Genomic DNA, 15,260 nt, shown 5'->3' with positions numbered 1-15,260 from the left:
AAAACAAAGATTTCATTCACAACAAAATAAAATTATGAACAGACTTTTATTACCTTGTTTTATTGGAAGGAGCTTTCTGTGTTGTCTAGAGCTTAGAGTCATTGCAGTGGTGACAGGGTTGTGCGAACACACAGAGGAGATAGCAGAGTCGTGGACAGAGAGACAGACAGACAGAAAGAGAGCAATGCTGAAACGGTAAAATTACATTTTCATCTGAGAATGATCTCAAACTACGAGGAAAGTAAATTAAAATTTGGATATTAATACACAAGCATGCAATTACCTTGAGTTAAAACAGCTGTCCTTATTTTCTTATGAAAATGTACTGACAGGAGGTGATGGGACTTTCACGAGACAACACTACCTCCCTTCATGTTTCAAATGCAGCTTAATAACTAACTTTTAGTGTTTGTTCAGAGTTAGTAACTACATCGACGGAAGCACTGCAGCGCATAGAAGACAAAGACATTACAAAAATAATAGGGAATTAAATTGTAAGCAACATGTGTTTAAGCAAAACCTCTTGATGTAGAAGACGATTTTGTAGAGATATGATTTTTAGGTGGAAGGCGTTTGGTTGGAAAAACAACTGCACTAAATAGATATTGGTGTGTAGATAAAATGCATTCAGATTCACTAAAGGTTGCCTTGTGGGGTACCACAGGGTTCTGTGTTAGGAACAAAATGTATTATTATGTTTAAGTGACATAACCAATCAAATGACTTCAGTATTTATTCTGGTAAAAATGTAAAGCAGTGGAAAGGGAAATAATGTTTTAAAACAAACGGTGTAACACAGATATATTCCAGTAAAACAGCAGAAAACGTACGATAGTGAGGTTCTGACTAAAAGCGCATAAAACCAGACTTCTGGGGGTGACAGAAATTCAGTGGTGAACAATGAAATGAAATGTCTAAAACATTGCAACATAAGGGGAATGTCACTCTGAGGTCTCCTCTCCAGGTTGCTGATGAGCGCTACTGCCATGGACAAAATGCAAACACATCTCACCTAAGAATTTATACCCGTCATGTCAAAATCTTTGTCTGGGAAGCATGTTTTGTTCTAATTAATGTAAATGTTTAACATCATCTCCTTGTTGTTTTTTTTTTTGTTTGTTTCAGATAAGAATGCTTGTGAGACACGTAGGTGGAAATGCGTTTTTGCCATTATGTTTAATTTCACTCGTCTATATTTGTTCTAATAATGGCATCAAGAAATCTAAATAAATGTCGATGCGTTTCATTTTTCTTTAACCCTCCATGTTGTGCGCGGTATTTGCTGAAGTGGGTAATCTCTGTGGGGAGTTCAGCCCACTCTCCTGCAGCCAGACATGGCAGCAGCAGCAGCAGCAGGACTGAAGTTCACTGAGGACAGCAGACACAACTCTGCACCGAAGGATTACTGATGTGTGTGTAAGGATCTAAGGAATTACGACTCTGGATTAGCGTCTGAATGATTCCCTGAATCACTCAGTTTGCACAAGACAGCATTTGTAATTGTGTGAAGTTATCCATGCTTCTAGCTTGATAATATAAAAAGTAAAAGCCTGAAAAGCTCTATATTTCTTCAACAGTTGAGAACCTTAACAACACGGTGTTTTTTTTTTGAATGCAGCAGTTGCACAGATAAAGCCTGTCTCCTGAAATCCAAGCAACTTTAAAAATGAATAAATAAAGGCCTACTGCCCTTGAACCAAAACTGATCTGACCCAAAATAGTACAAAGACACACAGCATGGAGAACCTGATGGAAATGGAAAACATGCTACGACTGAACTTATTGTCCGCAAATTAAAACCTGCAGCTTCCTGAAGATTAATAAAGAATCGAAATTAGGAAAAAAAAACGTTTAAGAGCCTTTTTGAGACAGAGAGAAGGCGTGTGGTTTTCACCTGGCTCTCCACCAACATGGCCATATCCATGAACATGTCATGAAGTTCCCTGATGCTGTTTTCCAGCTTGATAATCTCGTTGTGCCGCGTCTCGATCTCATTCATTGCTTGTTGGGTGATGTTATCCATTATTATCTGAGGATTAATAGAGACAAGAAAATAATAGCAAGACAGAATAAAATACTTTAAAAAAATGCCTATAAGTCGCTTACCCCAGAGGTGAAGATGGCAGGGTTGTCACTCTCTAACATGCTCTCCAGCTCCTCATTTGTAGTGTTTCTTCCAGCTAAATAGGGAAAAACAAACAGACTAATTAGCTAAAGTCATGTTAAAGTGGTATAACTTCTTTGACATGAGATACAAAGGGAAATTTATCATTGGATCAACAAAAATCTTCAAATTATTTCATCACTCTTGCAGAAACCCAAAATTTCAAAGCAACCGACATCCACTGTGAAAGAAACCGATGTGCCAGAGCACGAATTTGGTACAATAAGAGGTTTTATTCTATCATTCACATGTTAAAGGACAAATGTTTAACTGCAAAAACAAAACAAAAAATCTCTATGAATGACTTTCCTAACACCCATTTCTCTCATATGACTTCTTACATGAGTGAACCAATAATTTTATACATCTTGTCTGTAATAAAGACGAAAACTCCCCATAACATCGACTTCAACCGTGCAATGTTTTATTATTATTTTATTTTTGTTATGATGTAATGTAAGTATAACTACAATGTAATGCTCAACATGTGAAAGCTTCCACTGGACTCCTCCAAAGACCATTCTTGTCTTCAAGGTCAAATAATTTAACTTATTTGATCCAGAAGGCCTTTGGAAATACCAGTAAAGCTATAAGAAAAGATTCCTTTCATGGCCAGAATCCTTTCAGTCTATGATGATTTCAACTAATTTTACTCTGGGGTTTTGACATTGGTCGTTTCCAATTCATAGACAGTTGAAACCTTGGTAGTTTCATGGTTGTCCCTAAAAATCATATCCAATTTCTTCCAGTCTGAGGGTGAGGGTGGCAGAGTGGGTCTGACGCTGATCCTTGATGCTACGCACAAATCCAAACGGGTTTGGATCTGGGGGGAAGCTCACCAGCCCTAAAGCTTTTGGAATGGCTCTGAGCTCAATCCTGTAGGAGACATGTTGTTATTTAGAGACAGTGAATTAAAATGAACTTTTCAGATTCTGGGGAGATAAAAAACAAAAAAACAAAAAACAAAAAAGGAGCCAGAATTATGTGGGAAACTTCTGCAACTCAGTGAGGCATATTTTTAATTATTGAGTAATTTTGACTATGTTGATGTAGGAATCGACAATAAGTTGTGTTGGTTCAAATAAATCGATAAAAACCATAAGGTGACATTCATGCCGATGTTAAATCTCTGCAGACTTCTGCTGAATAAAGACATTTTTCTCTTAAAATCAGTCTGTCAGTGTGTTTAAATGACTTTAAGGTACATCACAATAGTTTAGCTTCTTGTTTTTGAGCTCCTCTCTGTAACTAGTCTCCCTCCATCTACTAATCCTTGTGTATGTCATCGTCTCTTCCAGCTGCATTTGCTCCTCATCCACTTTTATTTGCCCCAGCAGAGTTGCCCTACTTCATGAACAGTTTTTTTTCTACACCTCTTGTAATATCCTACAGTGTGAATGCGGAAACCGCCTGCAGAGTTGCTCCTCTGGAGGTCCATTACTCCCACTGTTACAGCACGTCTCTGTCAGATGTCGTCGGCATCATTTCGAAATCGTTTCCATGCACATATTAAATCTCTACTTGGTCCACATACAGCTCACAAAAGAAGTTTTTGCTCCATTTTTTCTTTTTCTTTTTTTTTTTTTTGAAAACCTAGTTTCCATCAAATAGTTTCTAGCTGTGGAGGGAAGTTTGGTTTTTGTATAAGCCACAAAAATATGCTACAACACAGCAACAAAAAAAGAATGATTCTGCCAGCTTCTTGACCTAATAGCAATGAACAATATTCTGGTGTAATACGCCAATCTTCTTAATATATATATATATATATATATATATATATATATATATATATATATATATATATATATATATATATATATATATATATATATATATATATATATATATATATATATATATATATATATATATATATATATATATTTATAAGAACTCTTAATTTGCCACATCCAACATGGTGGATCCACTTCAGCCTTGTGGAAGCCTGAGGGATCTGCTCAGTGTCTTAGCTGCTCCGAGGACTGTTCCCTGCTGGAGGTCTCAGAGGGCAGTGCTGGAACCAGCTGCACCAACTCCTCCAGCCTTGGGGTCAAAAGGCCAAATGGACCAACAAACACTCACACTGATGAGGCCTCGAATCTCACAACCTCTGTAGTTCCTCTCCGAGCCTCCAGGCTGCACTCAACACATAAAGTCCTGTATAATATTGGTTTTCAGGTTTGTGTCGACATAAAGATTGTTATCTGTGGAGTAGGACGATTTGCAGTACCCCAGCAAACTGCAATACTAAGTGACGCTTAACAGTATTAAATGGATGTATTGTATGTAAATAAATGTCAAAATCTAGGCTACTGCAAATCTAAAAAAACACAGAGCAGGGATATTTTTGCCCATTTGTTTTCCACAGTCCCACAGGAGGGAAAACTGTGTGTTTATAAATAGTGATGGCTCCATTCCACTCAGCACATGCTGGCTCATTGTCCTGGTGAAACCGAGACAACTAGTGAAACAATCAGAGTGAAACTCTATTTGTGTGTTTCCTGCTATAAAAACTCGAGGGAGGCTAAAGAGATTCTTTTACAGGAGGAGATTGCAGGATTTGTCAAACATGCATGCAAGAATCAAGGCAAGACCAGACGTATTTCTGATGAGGGAATAACATTGTAACATGATGTAAAACTCAAAAAAGTCGATTTTTATATAATCTCCTCGAAGAAAGGCTCTATATTAAATCGAATAAAAGTTCAAAGCTGCATTAAAACCTAAATATTTTTTTATTTATTCTGCCAAAGAGCAACAAATTGATTTTCTCTAAAGTTGTCTTTTGCATTGGTAGAAAATCTTTCAATACGATCAGCATTTAGATGAGTTATCAGTGTGTGATAAAAACCTCACAGTGAGCCAAACTGAGCTTGCAGCATAAGGCGGGGTGGGCTGATTATGGTATTGATAGCAAGTACTAAAGCCTCCCCCAAATTTCTTCCTTTTCGTCGTACAAGCATAAAAATAGAAAGTAGGGTTTCTGGAAAGCTCAGATTATGCAGTTGTCCAGGCAGGTTGCTCAAACGCTGCTCTACTTCCTCCCTGCGAGACTCCAAGCAGCAGGAGCGCAACTACAAAAGCCTCCTTCCACGACGTCATCAGAGTGTGTGCGTAGCCGTGCGACTGACCAAGACTTTGAGGATGATGGAGATTGAAAATGAACCCTCTGTTTTGGAAAGAACACAGATGAAGCATCGGTCAAACTTTACAAGACTTCAGCCCCACTCGGCTCGACATTTATGAAGCGAATCAACTCTGTTCACACCAGTGAATTTCCATTTAGGCGGCATCAAGTGGTCATATACTTTCACTAAACAGCTTAGGAATTAATTTGAGTTCACAATTCCAATTTATTTATTAAATTTTTTTTTACACGCAAAGCATTAGCACACACACGCAGACACGTCGTTGTTTTCTTTAAAGCCCTTACAAGCTCCAACGGAGGCTCTTAATTGTTACCATGGAGACCCAAACCCTAAAAAGTCCAATATGAAGCTGAACTACACCCTTAGTGTTCATAGGCTATTAAGTCTTTAACACCACCTCGCTGGCAGTAATTGCACTATTTCATTTCCTGTCTTTGGTGAACCAGAAGCGTCGTCCTGGAGGAGCAGAGAGCACAAACGTAGAAACAAAAGACGAAAAAGGTCCTCAAGGTTTCGATGGCTGTATTTTCCCCGTCAATAACTAGAAATTTTTTAGCAACTCTTTCTTGTTAATTTTACAAGAAAGGTGACAGCTCAAGTCAGATTTGCTGTACAGCTGAGGAAGACTTTGCTTGACCACATCAAAGTCATTTTCCTGTGCCGGAGCGAGCAGCTAGTGGAGCGCTCCGATGGGAAATGGAAAACAATAATCAAATGTCAGAGAGACACCCTGCAACGCCTGCGGTCAACCTCTCCTTGGCTTGGTCAGCTGCTTGCACCACACAGAAAGGTCTAAAACTAAGGTCTAAAATACCAACATGTACATCTCTACATACGTTTTAGTGGACAAACAGATTTATTTGGACGGACGGATGGATGACTTTACAACCCCTAAACAGCACCATCGTTGTGTTGGAGCTGAAATCCTCCAACATGACCCTTACAGGGCGCTCCGGCATTTCTTTCTTGTCCTTTTCATGTCTGCACCCATCAGGCCAGAGTGGAGGTAAGCGGGGAAAAGAGAGAAGCTGCGGCAGAATCGATACTGAGACTGAATGTTTTCCTCAGTGTGTGGCATTCTATCGATTCTCACACACAAACCAGTGAAAGGCGCTGGAGCTGGAACGATGCGAGCAATGAAATCTTCAGACGAACAGAATTTAAAGAATGGGGAAAATCCTCCCTCGGACACGTAAATAATTGGTTTTTCTTGCGTACTCAAAGCGCTGCCTGTCTTTCTGTGTGTGTGGTTTTTTTCCACTGATGCTTGTGTGTGATCCCTTCCTTGGCGACAGCGAAAGCCTCCTGCGATTCCAGCAGCTGACGACTCAAACCCGAGCGCATCTGGAAGAGCTCAAGCAAAAAGTGACTCAGGTGTTTGACTTCAGAAGGTGTGTTTTTGTCCTTTGACTAGGCCCACAGGGTGCTGTGAGCTCCATTGTTGTCTAGAAAGTGGCGCACAGAGTGGAGATAAACCTGCTGCATGTGTCCAGTCTTTCCTCGCCACTAAATAAGTCGTGGTGTTCATCTCTGGATGGACGCACTTATGCGTTGTCTACATTTAGGCGACTGCATCATGTATTAAATGGGGAATCGTCCATCCGGTCCAGGAATGAAGAGCTTATATTTAATACCCGTCAGTTCATCTGACGCGTTCAGCGCGACGGGAAAGAGGAGAGCATAGATCTGAGCTGCGGTAACCTGCTGAGAGCGTCCAAGTGTGTGTGGGTGTCGATGAAAAGCGATTTGATTCTGAAAGCGGATGTTGTGGCGCACTCCGCCAGGGAGGCACAAATAAACGACAGAAAAGCGAAAGTGAAACCTGAAGAAACGCCGCAGAAGGAAAACAGATTCTCCTTCTGCCGTAGGATTTTGATCATTATTGTTGGAAACTGGAGTCCAAAAAACACAACAGTTAAGAAGAGTCAAAGAAAAGAGTCAAAATAATGAAATAGACGTTGAAATGAATAAAACAAAAGGCAAAAAAGAATATTAATAGTAAAGTCGAAATGAAAAAATCTTAATGTTGCCAAGTATTTTTGGTCGAGTTTTACTACACTTGAAATAAGACAAAAATAATTTACAAGTAACTTTTATGAGCTTGTTTTACATAAATAATTCTTGAATAATGACAAATAAAGTACTAGTGCCACTTGAAGATTATTTCATTAATAACATGGAAAAGATGTGAAATAACCTAAGACATTTGCATTAGAAACTAGAAAAAATATTGTTGGCAAGATTTTGTGCTTTATGCACTGTGATATTTTCAAAATAAAGTTTCTACGCTGCAGTGGATTAGAGTGACATAAAACCAAACTCGCACAACGATCTGCTAAAACCTTCTGGGAATGAACAAGGAACTTCATCTGCTCATCATCTGGATGCACTTAAGATCTCAGCCAGAGCTGATCTAATTCAAATGTGAAATAAAATTAATTTTGAAATGAGTCAGTCCCTCGAGCCCCTCATCGTGTTACAGTTACATTCAAAATAACTCATGTTGTAAAATGAAATAAAAATGTTTCAACAGTTTTACAGAAAATCAACAAATTCATAGAAATCTTAACAACAACAAAAAAAATAAATTAAGATCTCACTAACTAAACTGAATAGGAAATCTATTTTTCTCTGTTGCTTTTTGTGTCGATGATGCAGCCAGCAGCCTGCTCACAGCTTGATCAGAGAATCATGTATTTTTGTTGTCCTTGACTCAGGATTTTGAGGAACGGTCTCTTCAAAATGCCTCTGGTTTCTCCCAAGATGTCGTTTTAAACTGGAAACTTTTATTACGTCTAATCCTGCCAAATGAAGCCCATCGGTCTTGTGATGGCTGGCGGGAGAAACGATGCCTTGTTCTGTCAATTCCTGTATGATTTGTCCATTTTCATTGTCCACTTTTTCTTCCGCAGTGAATTTAGAACACGCCATTTTCTCCCAGTTTAGGCTCCTATTGCAGAGGAAATCAGCAAAAATCTCCAAAATGACCAAAAAAAAAATTAAAATATTTGATTCTGCAGTTTGCTGAATATTTTTTATTTAAATATTTAAACTGTTTTACTTGAAGGAGCTGGAGCAGTTTTGCCTCAAGGATTGGGCAACAATCCCAGCGTCTAGATAAAGAGAGAATCATCCAAAGCGACTTGCAGCTGTGATTGCTGCAATAATCGGCTCTAATTGTAAATTTAGAGGAGAGAATAATTATGCACACTGAAGTTTTCTATTTTTCCTACTTGTTGTTTGCTTCACAATAAAAAGGAAACGAAACGTTCAAAGCTGTAGACACGCTAAGTGAAATGATGCAAACCATAAAACAGGTAAATACTTTTGAAAGTAACTTCATTGGAATGAAAGCAGCTTTATTTTTTATTTTATTTTATTTGATGTAATCATTTTAGCACATAAATGAGAACAAAGAGCCCTCTGGTACTGTAATTACGTTGTTGAACGGCAAAGACAAATAATTTCAGTTTTGTTTCGGGTGAACTGAACCTTGAATTAGCGGTTGTGAAAGGAAATTAATGAATGAGGCATATTTTCTCACATGAAGAAAATAACTGATTAAAGTTTTTGGCAGCAGCTCAGAGTCTCAACAAAAAAAAACTACTACTAACAACAGGTTGTGTTTGTATTTGGTTAACTTTTGCTTTTAGGAAATTTTTCTCAACATTTCTAAGTTGTTTATCATTGTTAATGTCTTTCCATATTCGTTTGATTTTTTTTCTGTATTCTTTGTCATGTAGGTCTCGTCATAGTTCATTTCTTAGAGTTTAAAATTAGGAGAATGCTGTTTAGCATTCTCCTAATTTTCCTCACCTGATTCCCGTGTCACTGATCCCATTGTTTTTAAAAAGCCCAATTTTAGTTTTTTTTTTTTTTTTTTTCTTCTCCGAAGAGTTTTTGCGGCTCTAGTGGCTCGTATTTTTGTGACAGTAGGCAGACAGGAAAGAGGGCGAGGAGAGGGGGGAAGACATACGACCGGGAGTCGAACCCGCGACGTCCGTGTGGAGGACTAAGGCCTCCAAACGTGGGGCGTGCTGACCCCCGGCGTCACCACAGCACTCCCCCAATTTTAGTTTTTTAAAGTAATCCTTGCTTGCATCATAAAACTTTTCACTTCACCCCTCTTTCTCTGGTCTTCTAGCATTCGGGTTCAACTAAATGCAAGTCACTTATACTTTTGCGGTTCAGATTTTATTTTAAATTAGAGCATAGTTAAATATTACTTTTACATTTCAGAGCACGAATGATTGTAAAAAGTGAAAAAGACAATTCACATTTGAGCTGCTCTAGAAAGTTTTAGTGCCAAAAAACAACAACTATGGGTTGGAGTTGACAGTAAACCATTTACTACCATAAAACCATTGATCACCCGTCCTCGGTGTCCATTAGTTGATCTACTCACTGATCTCCAGCTGTCTCTGAATGCGGCCCTTGCAGCGCTCTCTGTAGTCCGACTGCGTGGTGTTGTACTCTGACATCACCTCGACGAACTTCCTCGACAGCGTGGAGTGCTGGGGAAGCGAGGTAGAAGAAGAAGAAGAAGAAGAAGAAGAAGAAGAAGAAATGCTTCATCCAAGTAGGAAAATAGCTGCAGTTAGATTACAAAGAAAAACGTTCCTAAAGCCTTTGGCGTTTGCTTGAGCTCTACCTGTGTTTTGCGTATCCTCAGGTCAGCTGACGATCTGTTCTGCCCTTCCTCCTGCTCAATGGTTTGCTGAATACCTGAACAACAACAGAAAATAACAATATAGACACTTGATCAACAATTGACTCAACTAACTCAAACAAACCTCAAAGAGAAATAAATCTATTTTGATTCAAGTTTTATTGCACTCCATGCATAATTTTTTTAAATATAATTTTCTAAGTTATTATTCTGATTTTTTTCATTTTTATTGTTGAAATATATTTTTTAATTACTTCTTTATATAGGTCTTTTATTTAATCTCATATCGATCTTTTTTTAAAATTTAATTATGATAAAACTCTTTCTTGAATCCTTTCTTAATGATTCATGGCTCCTTTAAATCTTACAAGAAGTTTCATTAATTTTACAATCTTTCTAGAATCAATTATTAATTTAATTAATTCCCCAGTTGTTTCTTTTTTCCTAAACTCATTGTTTTATTATGTATTCGTCGTTCATAAGAATCTTTCTTGACTGTATTTTGAAATGATTATTAATTTGTTCTTTTAAATCTGCCAGAGTTATGAATAATTTTGGACTTAAATGTTGCATAAAATAAAACAAAATTCTTCTCAAATGTTTTTTTTAATTGAACAAATGTCCTCCATAGGAAATATCGACAGCTGATTTGCAGCAGTACATCCTCCCCAAATCTCAGCCATCTGTCTGTTTTTGACAGATTTTTTCTGACTGCATCCATTAGAATAATAAATTTAAAAGTCTATTTTCTGAGCTACATTTTCCTGGTTTTAGTCAGGATGTGAGCAGCAGTGATGTGGATCAGCTGGAGATGAATGTGTAGAAAAAAAACCTAAATAACAGATTAAAAACTATGAATAGGTTTGCTATTGAGCTTTTATGCTTATTATTCAAGAATTTAGCATCAAAATGTTCTTTTGAGTTAACATTTATTTTGTCACCTTATAGTTTGTGGTAAAAATGCAATTAATGGTGTTTAAATAATTATACATGCCGTACTTGAGTAAAATTTTGTATCAAGTCCCACTACTAGAAAAAAACTTGCACTTGATTCTTTTCCATGAATAAGAAATATACACAAATCCAGAACATTTGTAATAATTAAAATCATTGATTACTTGAGGCTAGAGAGTCAGATGGATGTAGAACCCAAGTGTATTTGGTGTGATCTGATTTATTTTAATCTGAACTTAGAGCTTAGAACTTGCAGACCACTGACTGTAATGCTGCTAACAGAAATGTAAATAATTACGACTTCCAGCCATCAGCACCTCAGTAATAAGTGTCACTCATGTTTCTGCCTCTGGAGAACGAAACCTTCATGAATAAATGAAGCTGTCTGGGAGCTGCTGCAGGCTGAGCACCTCACAGTCTGAACGGCAGGTCTCCTCTGCTGGGAATGCAAAGCACCTCCGCACAAAAACATGAACATCTGATTTAATTCCTGACTCTTTGTCTTTCATTTGTCAAATGAACTGCTCCATATTATTTGAGAAAGCACCCAAAACCCCATGTGTCTCAGTCCCAGGCTCGTGTTTTTGTTAACCGACACGTTGACAGACGAAGACAACAATGACTTACTCTTTAATTTAGAGCGAATTTTGTTGGCCAGTTTCTTGATGTCTGCCATGAGGTCCTCAAGCTCGGCTTTGGTCTCTGAGGAAAACGGAGACAGAAGAAGAAGAGAGAGGAGACGTGAGAAGAGACGACCGACACCTTTGTACCTCCACCAGTTTCAGGGAGACAGAATCGAAAGCGACGCAGGAAGATGGTCTCTCCCAGACTGATCAGCTTCAGCTCAGGTTGCTGCTGGTTTTTCATGGACTACCAGCACCGCTGCTCTCACCTCTCAGTTGGCCACAGCTTTACGTGATCACTTGATACAAAACACGATAAAAACTCACAAACTGCAGAAAACCGCAATCAGCTGTTCTAGCATCAGAAAATTAAACATTACAGATGGCAGAAGGTACTAATCAATAAATAAATATTTCAATAAATAATATTTATTTACTCAATAAATAAATATTTTCCAACTTTTCTGCAATTACAGCTACAATTGAATTCTCTGTCAAATTCTTCTTTGCAAAATTTGCTGTGAGCAACATTTTGTTCCTGATGTCAACTGGATCTAGGTCTGGACTTTAACTGGGCCATTTTAAAGCATGAATAAGTATTGAACTGGACCACCGCTGTAGCTCTAAGCATGTGAATATTTGTTGCTTTCTCCAATGAGTCGTAGAGTCACAACTCATAGTTTGTTGTCAACAACCTGAGCTAGTTATTAAAACCAGAGTGTGAAATAAATGGGTCGTAATAGAATGCATGTAATGCAATTCAGATTTGAATAGGAATTTCTTTGTTGGTGTATCACATAAAATGCATCAGATGTGTGACTGTAATGTGTTGAAACTGTTGAAAAGGTCAAATATTGTGAACACTTTTGCACAGTTGTGTAAATATAATAGTAATCCCAAACCATTAATTACAGTTTCAAACACGGGGAAAATCTAATTTATCATCTAAATGTCATATACTAACCAAATCCCCATTAAAAAGCAGCTGGGAGACAGCACACACACACACGCACACACACACACGCACACCCACGCACACACACGCAAACACACCAACCGAGGCCTTATAAGTTAGCACAGTTGACCTATTCAGTCAAAGTGAAGTGCCTGCAGTTCTTCCTTATAATGAGTTTATTTCTGCATATTCCCTGCTTCTTTAAGGCTGCATAAATCACAAAGATAAATCTGAGGCAGCGGTAGACCTGTTGAACCAAAACTCACTGCAGACATCTGAACCCAATTACCGATATCCTCAGTGGAAGATCTAATTACACAGAAGGAGACTTCAGTCACTGGCATGCGTTCAATTATTAAAACAGAATATTTGCACCTATTTTCCAATAAGGAATAAGTTTAAATTGTGAGATAATCATATTCCTCTCTAAACGTTCACTGCAAATCTGCTTTTTGTGAATGCCTCAGGTTTAGATGGTTTGATAATCAACCCATCTAAAAACAAAGCACCATAATCCACACATCCATGTTGTGTTCAGGGATTAGAGTTCAAATTAAAACAGCAGATCCCAGAGAAACTGATTCGTTTTCTAATTGGGTAAAAGGCAAATGGAGAATCAAGGGAATTCAAAACAAAGGAGAGAAATTGCTCCTAAAAGTAAATTTATGCAAATAGAAACAGAAAATGTGAATATTTTAACATATAAAACCCAGCAGTACTAAATACTTTTGCATCTGTAAGTGCTACAAAAACAATATTTAGAAAGTCGAGGCGCAAACAATCCATCAATATTGACTTTAGACAGAGTTTAGTAGTAGAAACTAAAACCAAACAGCGATGGCGGTTCATAAAGAAATGGCTCTCTGTTTCAGCCTCTCATTACTCCATTTGTTCATGCAAATAAACTAGCAGCTTTTAGATCGCAACAATCAGTAATATGTTTTTAATAACTTATGATCCACGTTTTTCAGTACAATACAGCTTTAAAGCGAATTTCTGTCGATGTTTAGCTGCCAGAAAAAAACTTTGTCTTTTTGTCTGTGGAGGGTTTTCACAAAAAAAATCTTAAACTACATTCAGTGCAAAATAACTCAGGTTACGTCTTTTTAACAAAACTGAATTAACCTACTGGTATTTAATGACAACAGAATCTATGATGATTAGCGTTTTGTATCTTCTGTCGATCATTTCTTCCTACTAAAGATGGGAGGAAACTTTTCTCCAAAGGTTAAAGGAGTAGAAAGATAGAGAAAAGACTACATAAAACATACACAGTGTTTCCTTTTTTTTGGAATATGAGCAAAGGTCAAGAGGTTTCTCAAACAGAATATTATTCTCCTACGTAGCAATTCCTAAAAAAAATAAATAAAATAAAATACTGTAACTAATAATAAGAGCGAGAATCCATAACATGAAAAATGTGGACACCCTATGGCTGCCTGTGGAGTTTTGTAAACTATTTGGAGACATGAATAGTTATGATAAACTTTATTTTAATTCACCAACTACATGCACACAAAACAAAAATAAATAAAATATTAACAAACAAACAGAAATATTGATCTACAAAATAAGCAATTAGAAAAACAAACAAAAATAGAATGACTTACTATCAATTTTGACCATTTTTAGATTCAAGTAAAGTGAATGAATAATAAATGATGGACAAAAAATAAGAATAATAAAATACAAAGAGCCAATTTTGCAAATATATGCCAGAGTTTTGCTACATTTTAAAAGAATTCATTGTTTTTTTATAATAATTTCATAATATAATGGTTCATACATGAAGTTTTGATTGACCATCAGATAATCTAGCATCTAGCAGTCATCCTCTGTTACTCTATGACAACAATACTGAACTTTGATGTGTTTAATGTCAATTTCAGAAAAAACACACAATTTTAACAATATTTCAAATAAGCCAGGACGGCCAAAAACAAGCATTTAAAATCTTCTGTAAATGCAGTTTCTTCATCTATTAAGACTCCTGCACATTTATTCCTAATCTAAAAAATTCACACAGATCACATCAGATGCACATAGTTGTAACAACGATGCTCAGAAGCGAGGCTTTTTGATCGCATCGAAAAAATAAAAACAACCAAATGTCCTGAAGAGTCACCAGCTTCCTGTAGCCGTTCCCTAAAAGACCCAGTGGTTCATTAAGTTGGAGCCTGCGCTCTTTTGGGGGGTCGCGAGAAAACAAACACGGGGTCTCAAGAGAGTATTTCACGATACAACCAATTTTGAAAGCGACGCACTTGCAAGCGTTCGCCGTCTTTGTCAGAAAAGACAAAAAAGATCCTATTAAAAGCTGAAGTGAAGGTGCAAAACGAACATCAGAGGGCGAGAACAAGAGGACAGCCTAACCGGAGCCTCAGAGAGGTGTAAGATTTAGAAAAAGCACTCGCTCTTATTTCTCCAGACCTGTGCTGTTCCACGAGGGCAGCACAGAGATAATAACATCAAAATTGAGGTTGGTCTCAGGTTGTTACAAGTGTGCTTCTGAGTGTGTGCGGCGTGTCTTTTAAGTGGTTAGATTTGATTTGCTTCTCGTGGCAACCGAACAGAGGAAGCCAACCTGTCAGATCAAGTATCCATTCAGCCTCATTATTTGCCGTGCGAAAAGAGGAAGAGTGCCGCCAGAGACGGACAAGTAGAAGGAGAAGTGAGACAGAGGCAAATTAGAGGCCAGAACTGAGGACTCCGTCCCTCTCCCAGACGTTTTCAGACGAAATCT

The 15,260-nt window shown here is 37.6% G+C and overlaps 1 protein-coding gene across 6 annotated transcripts in view; it reads right to left on the bottom strand.

Annotated features, from left to right (window-relative positions):
• Positions 1 to 15,260, bottom strand: part of stx1a (syntaxin 1A (brain)) — a 56,290-nt gene that overhangs the window by 4,978 nt on the left and 36,052 nt on the right. For 4 of the 6 annotated variants that reach the window (XR_006370915.1, XM_044120287.1, XM_044120286.1 and 1 more), the window contains exons 4-8: positions 11,567 to 11,641; positions 9,968 to 10,041; positions 9,722 to 9,830; positions 2,107 to 2,180; positions 1,895 to 2,029 (exon numbers count right to left, since the gene is read on the bottom strand). Coding sequence is in view for 3 of the 6 variants with exons in the window: in XM_044120287.1 (XP_043976222.1) it covers positions 1,895 to 2,029; positions 2,107 to 2,180; positions 9,722 to 9,830; positions 9,968 to 10,041; positions 11,567 to 11,641 (467 nt within the window). In the remaining 3 variants the exon portion in view is untranslated. Of the gene's footprint in view, positions 1 to 53; positions 2,030 to 2,106; positions 2,181 to 9,721; positions 9,831 to 9,967; positions 10,042 to 11,566; positions 11,642 to 15,260 lie in introns of all 6 variants that reach the window. The other 2 variants (XR_006370917.1, XR_006370916.1) reach the window with 2 other exon arrangements.

This window comes from Gambusia affinis, linkage group LG06, assembly GCF_019740435.1.
Source record: "Gambusia affinis linkage group LG06, SWU_Gaff_1.0, whole genome shotgun sequence".
Lineage (NCBI taxonomy): Eukaryota > Metazoa > Chordata > Actinopteri > Cyprinodontiformes > Poeciliidae > Gambusia > Gambusia affinis.
The sequence above is the reverse complement of the archived record's forward strand: the minus strand, read 5'-3'. Positions and strand labels throughout refer to the sequence as shown.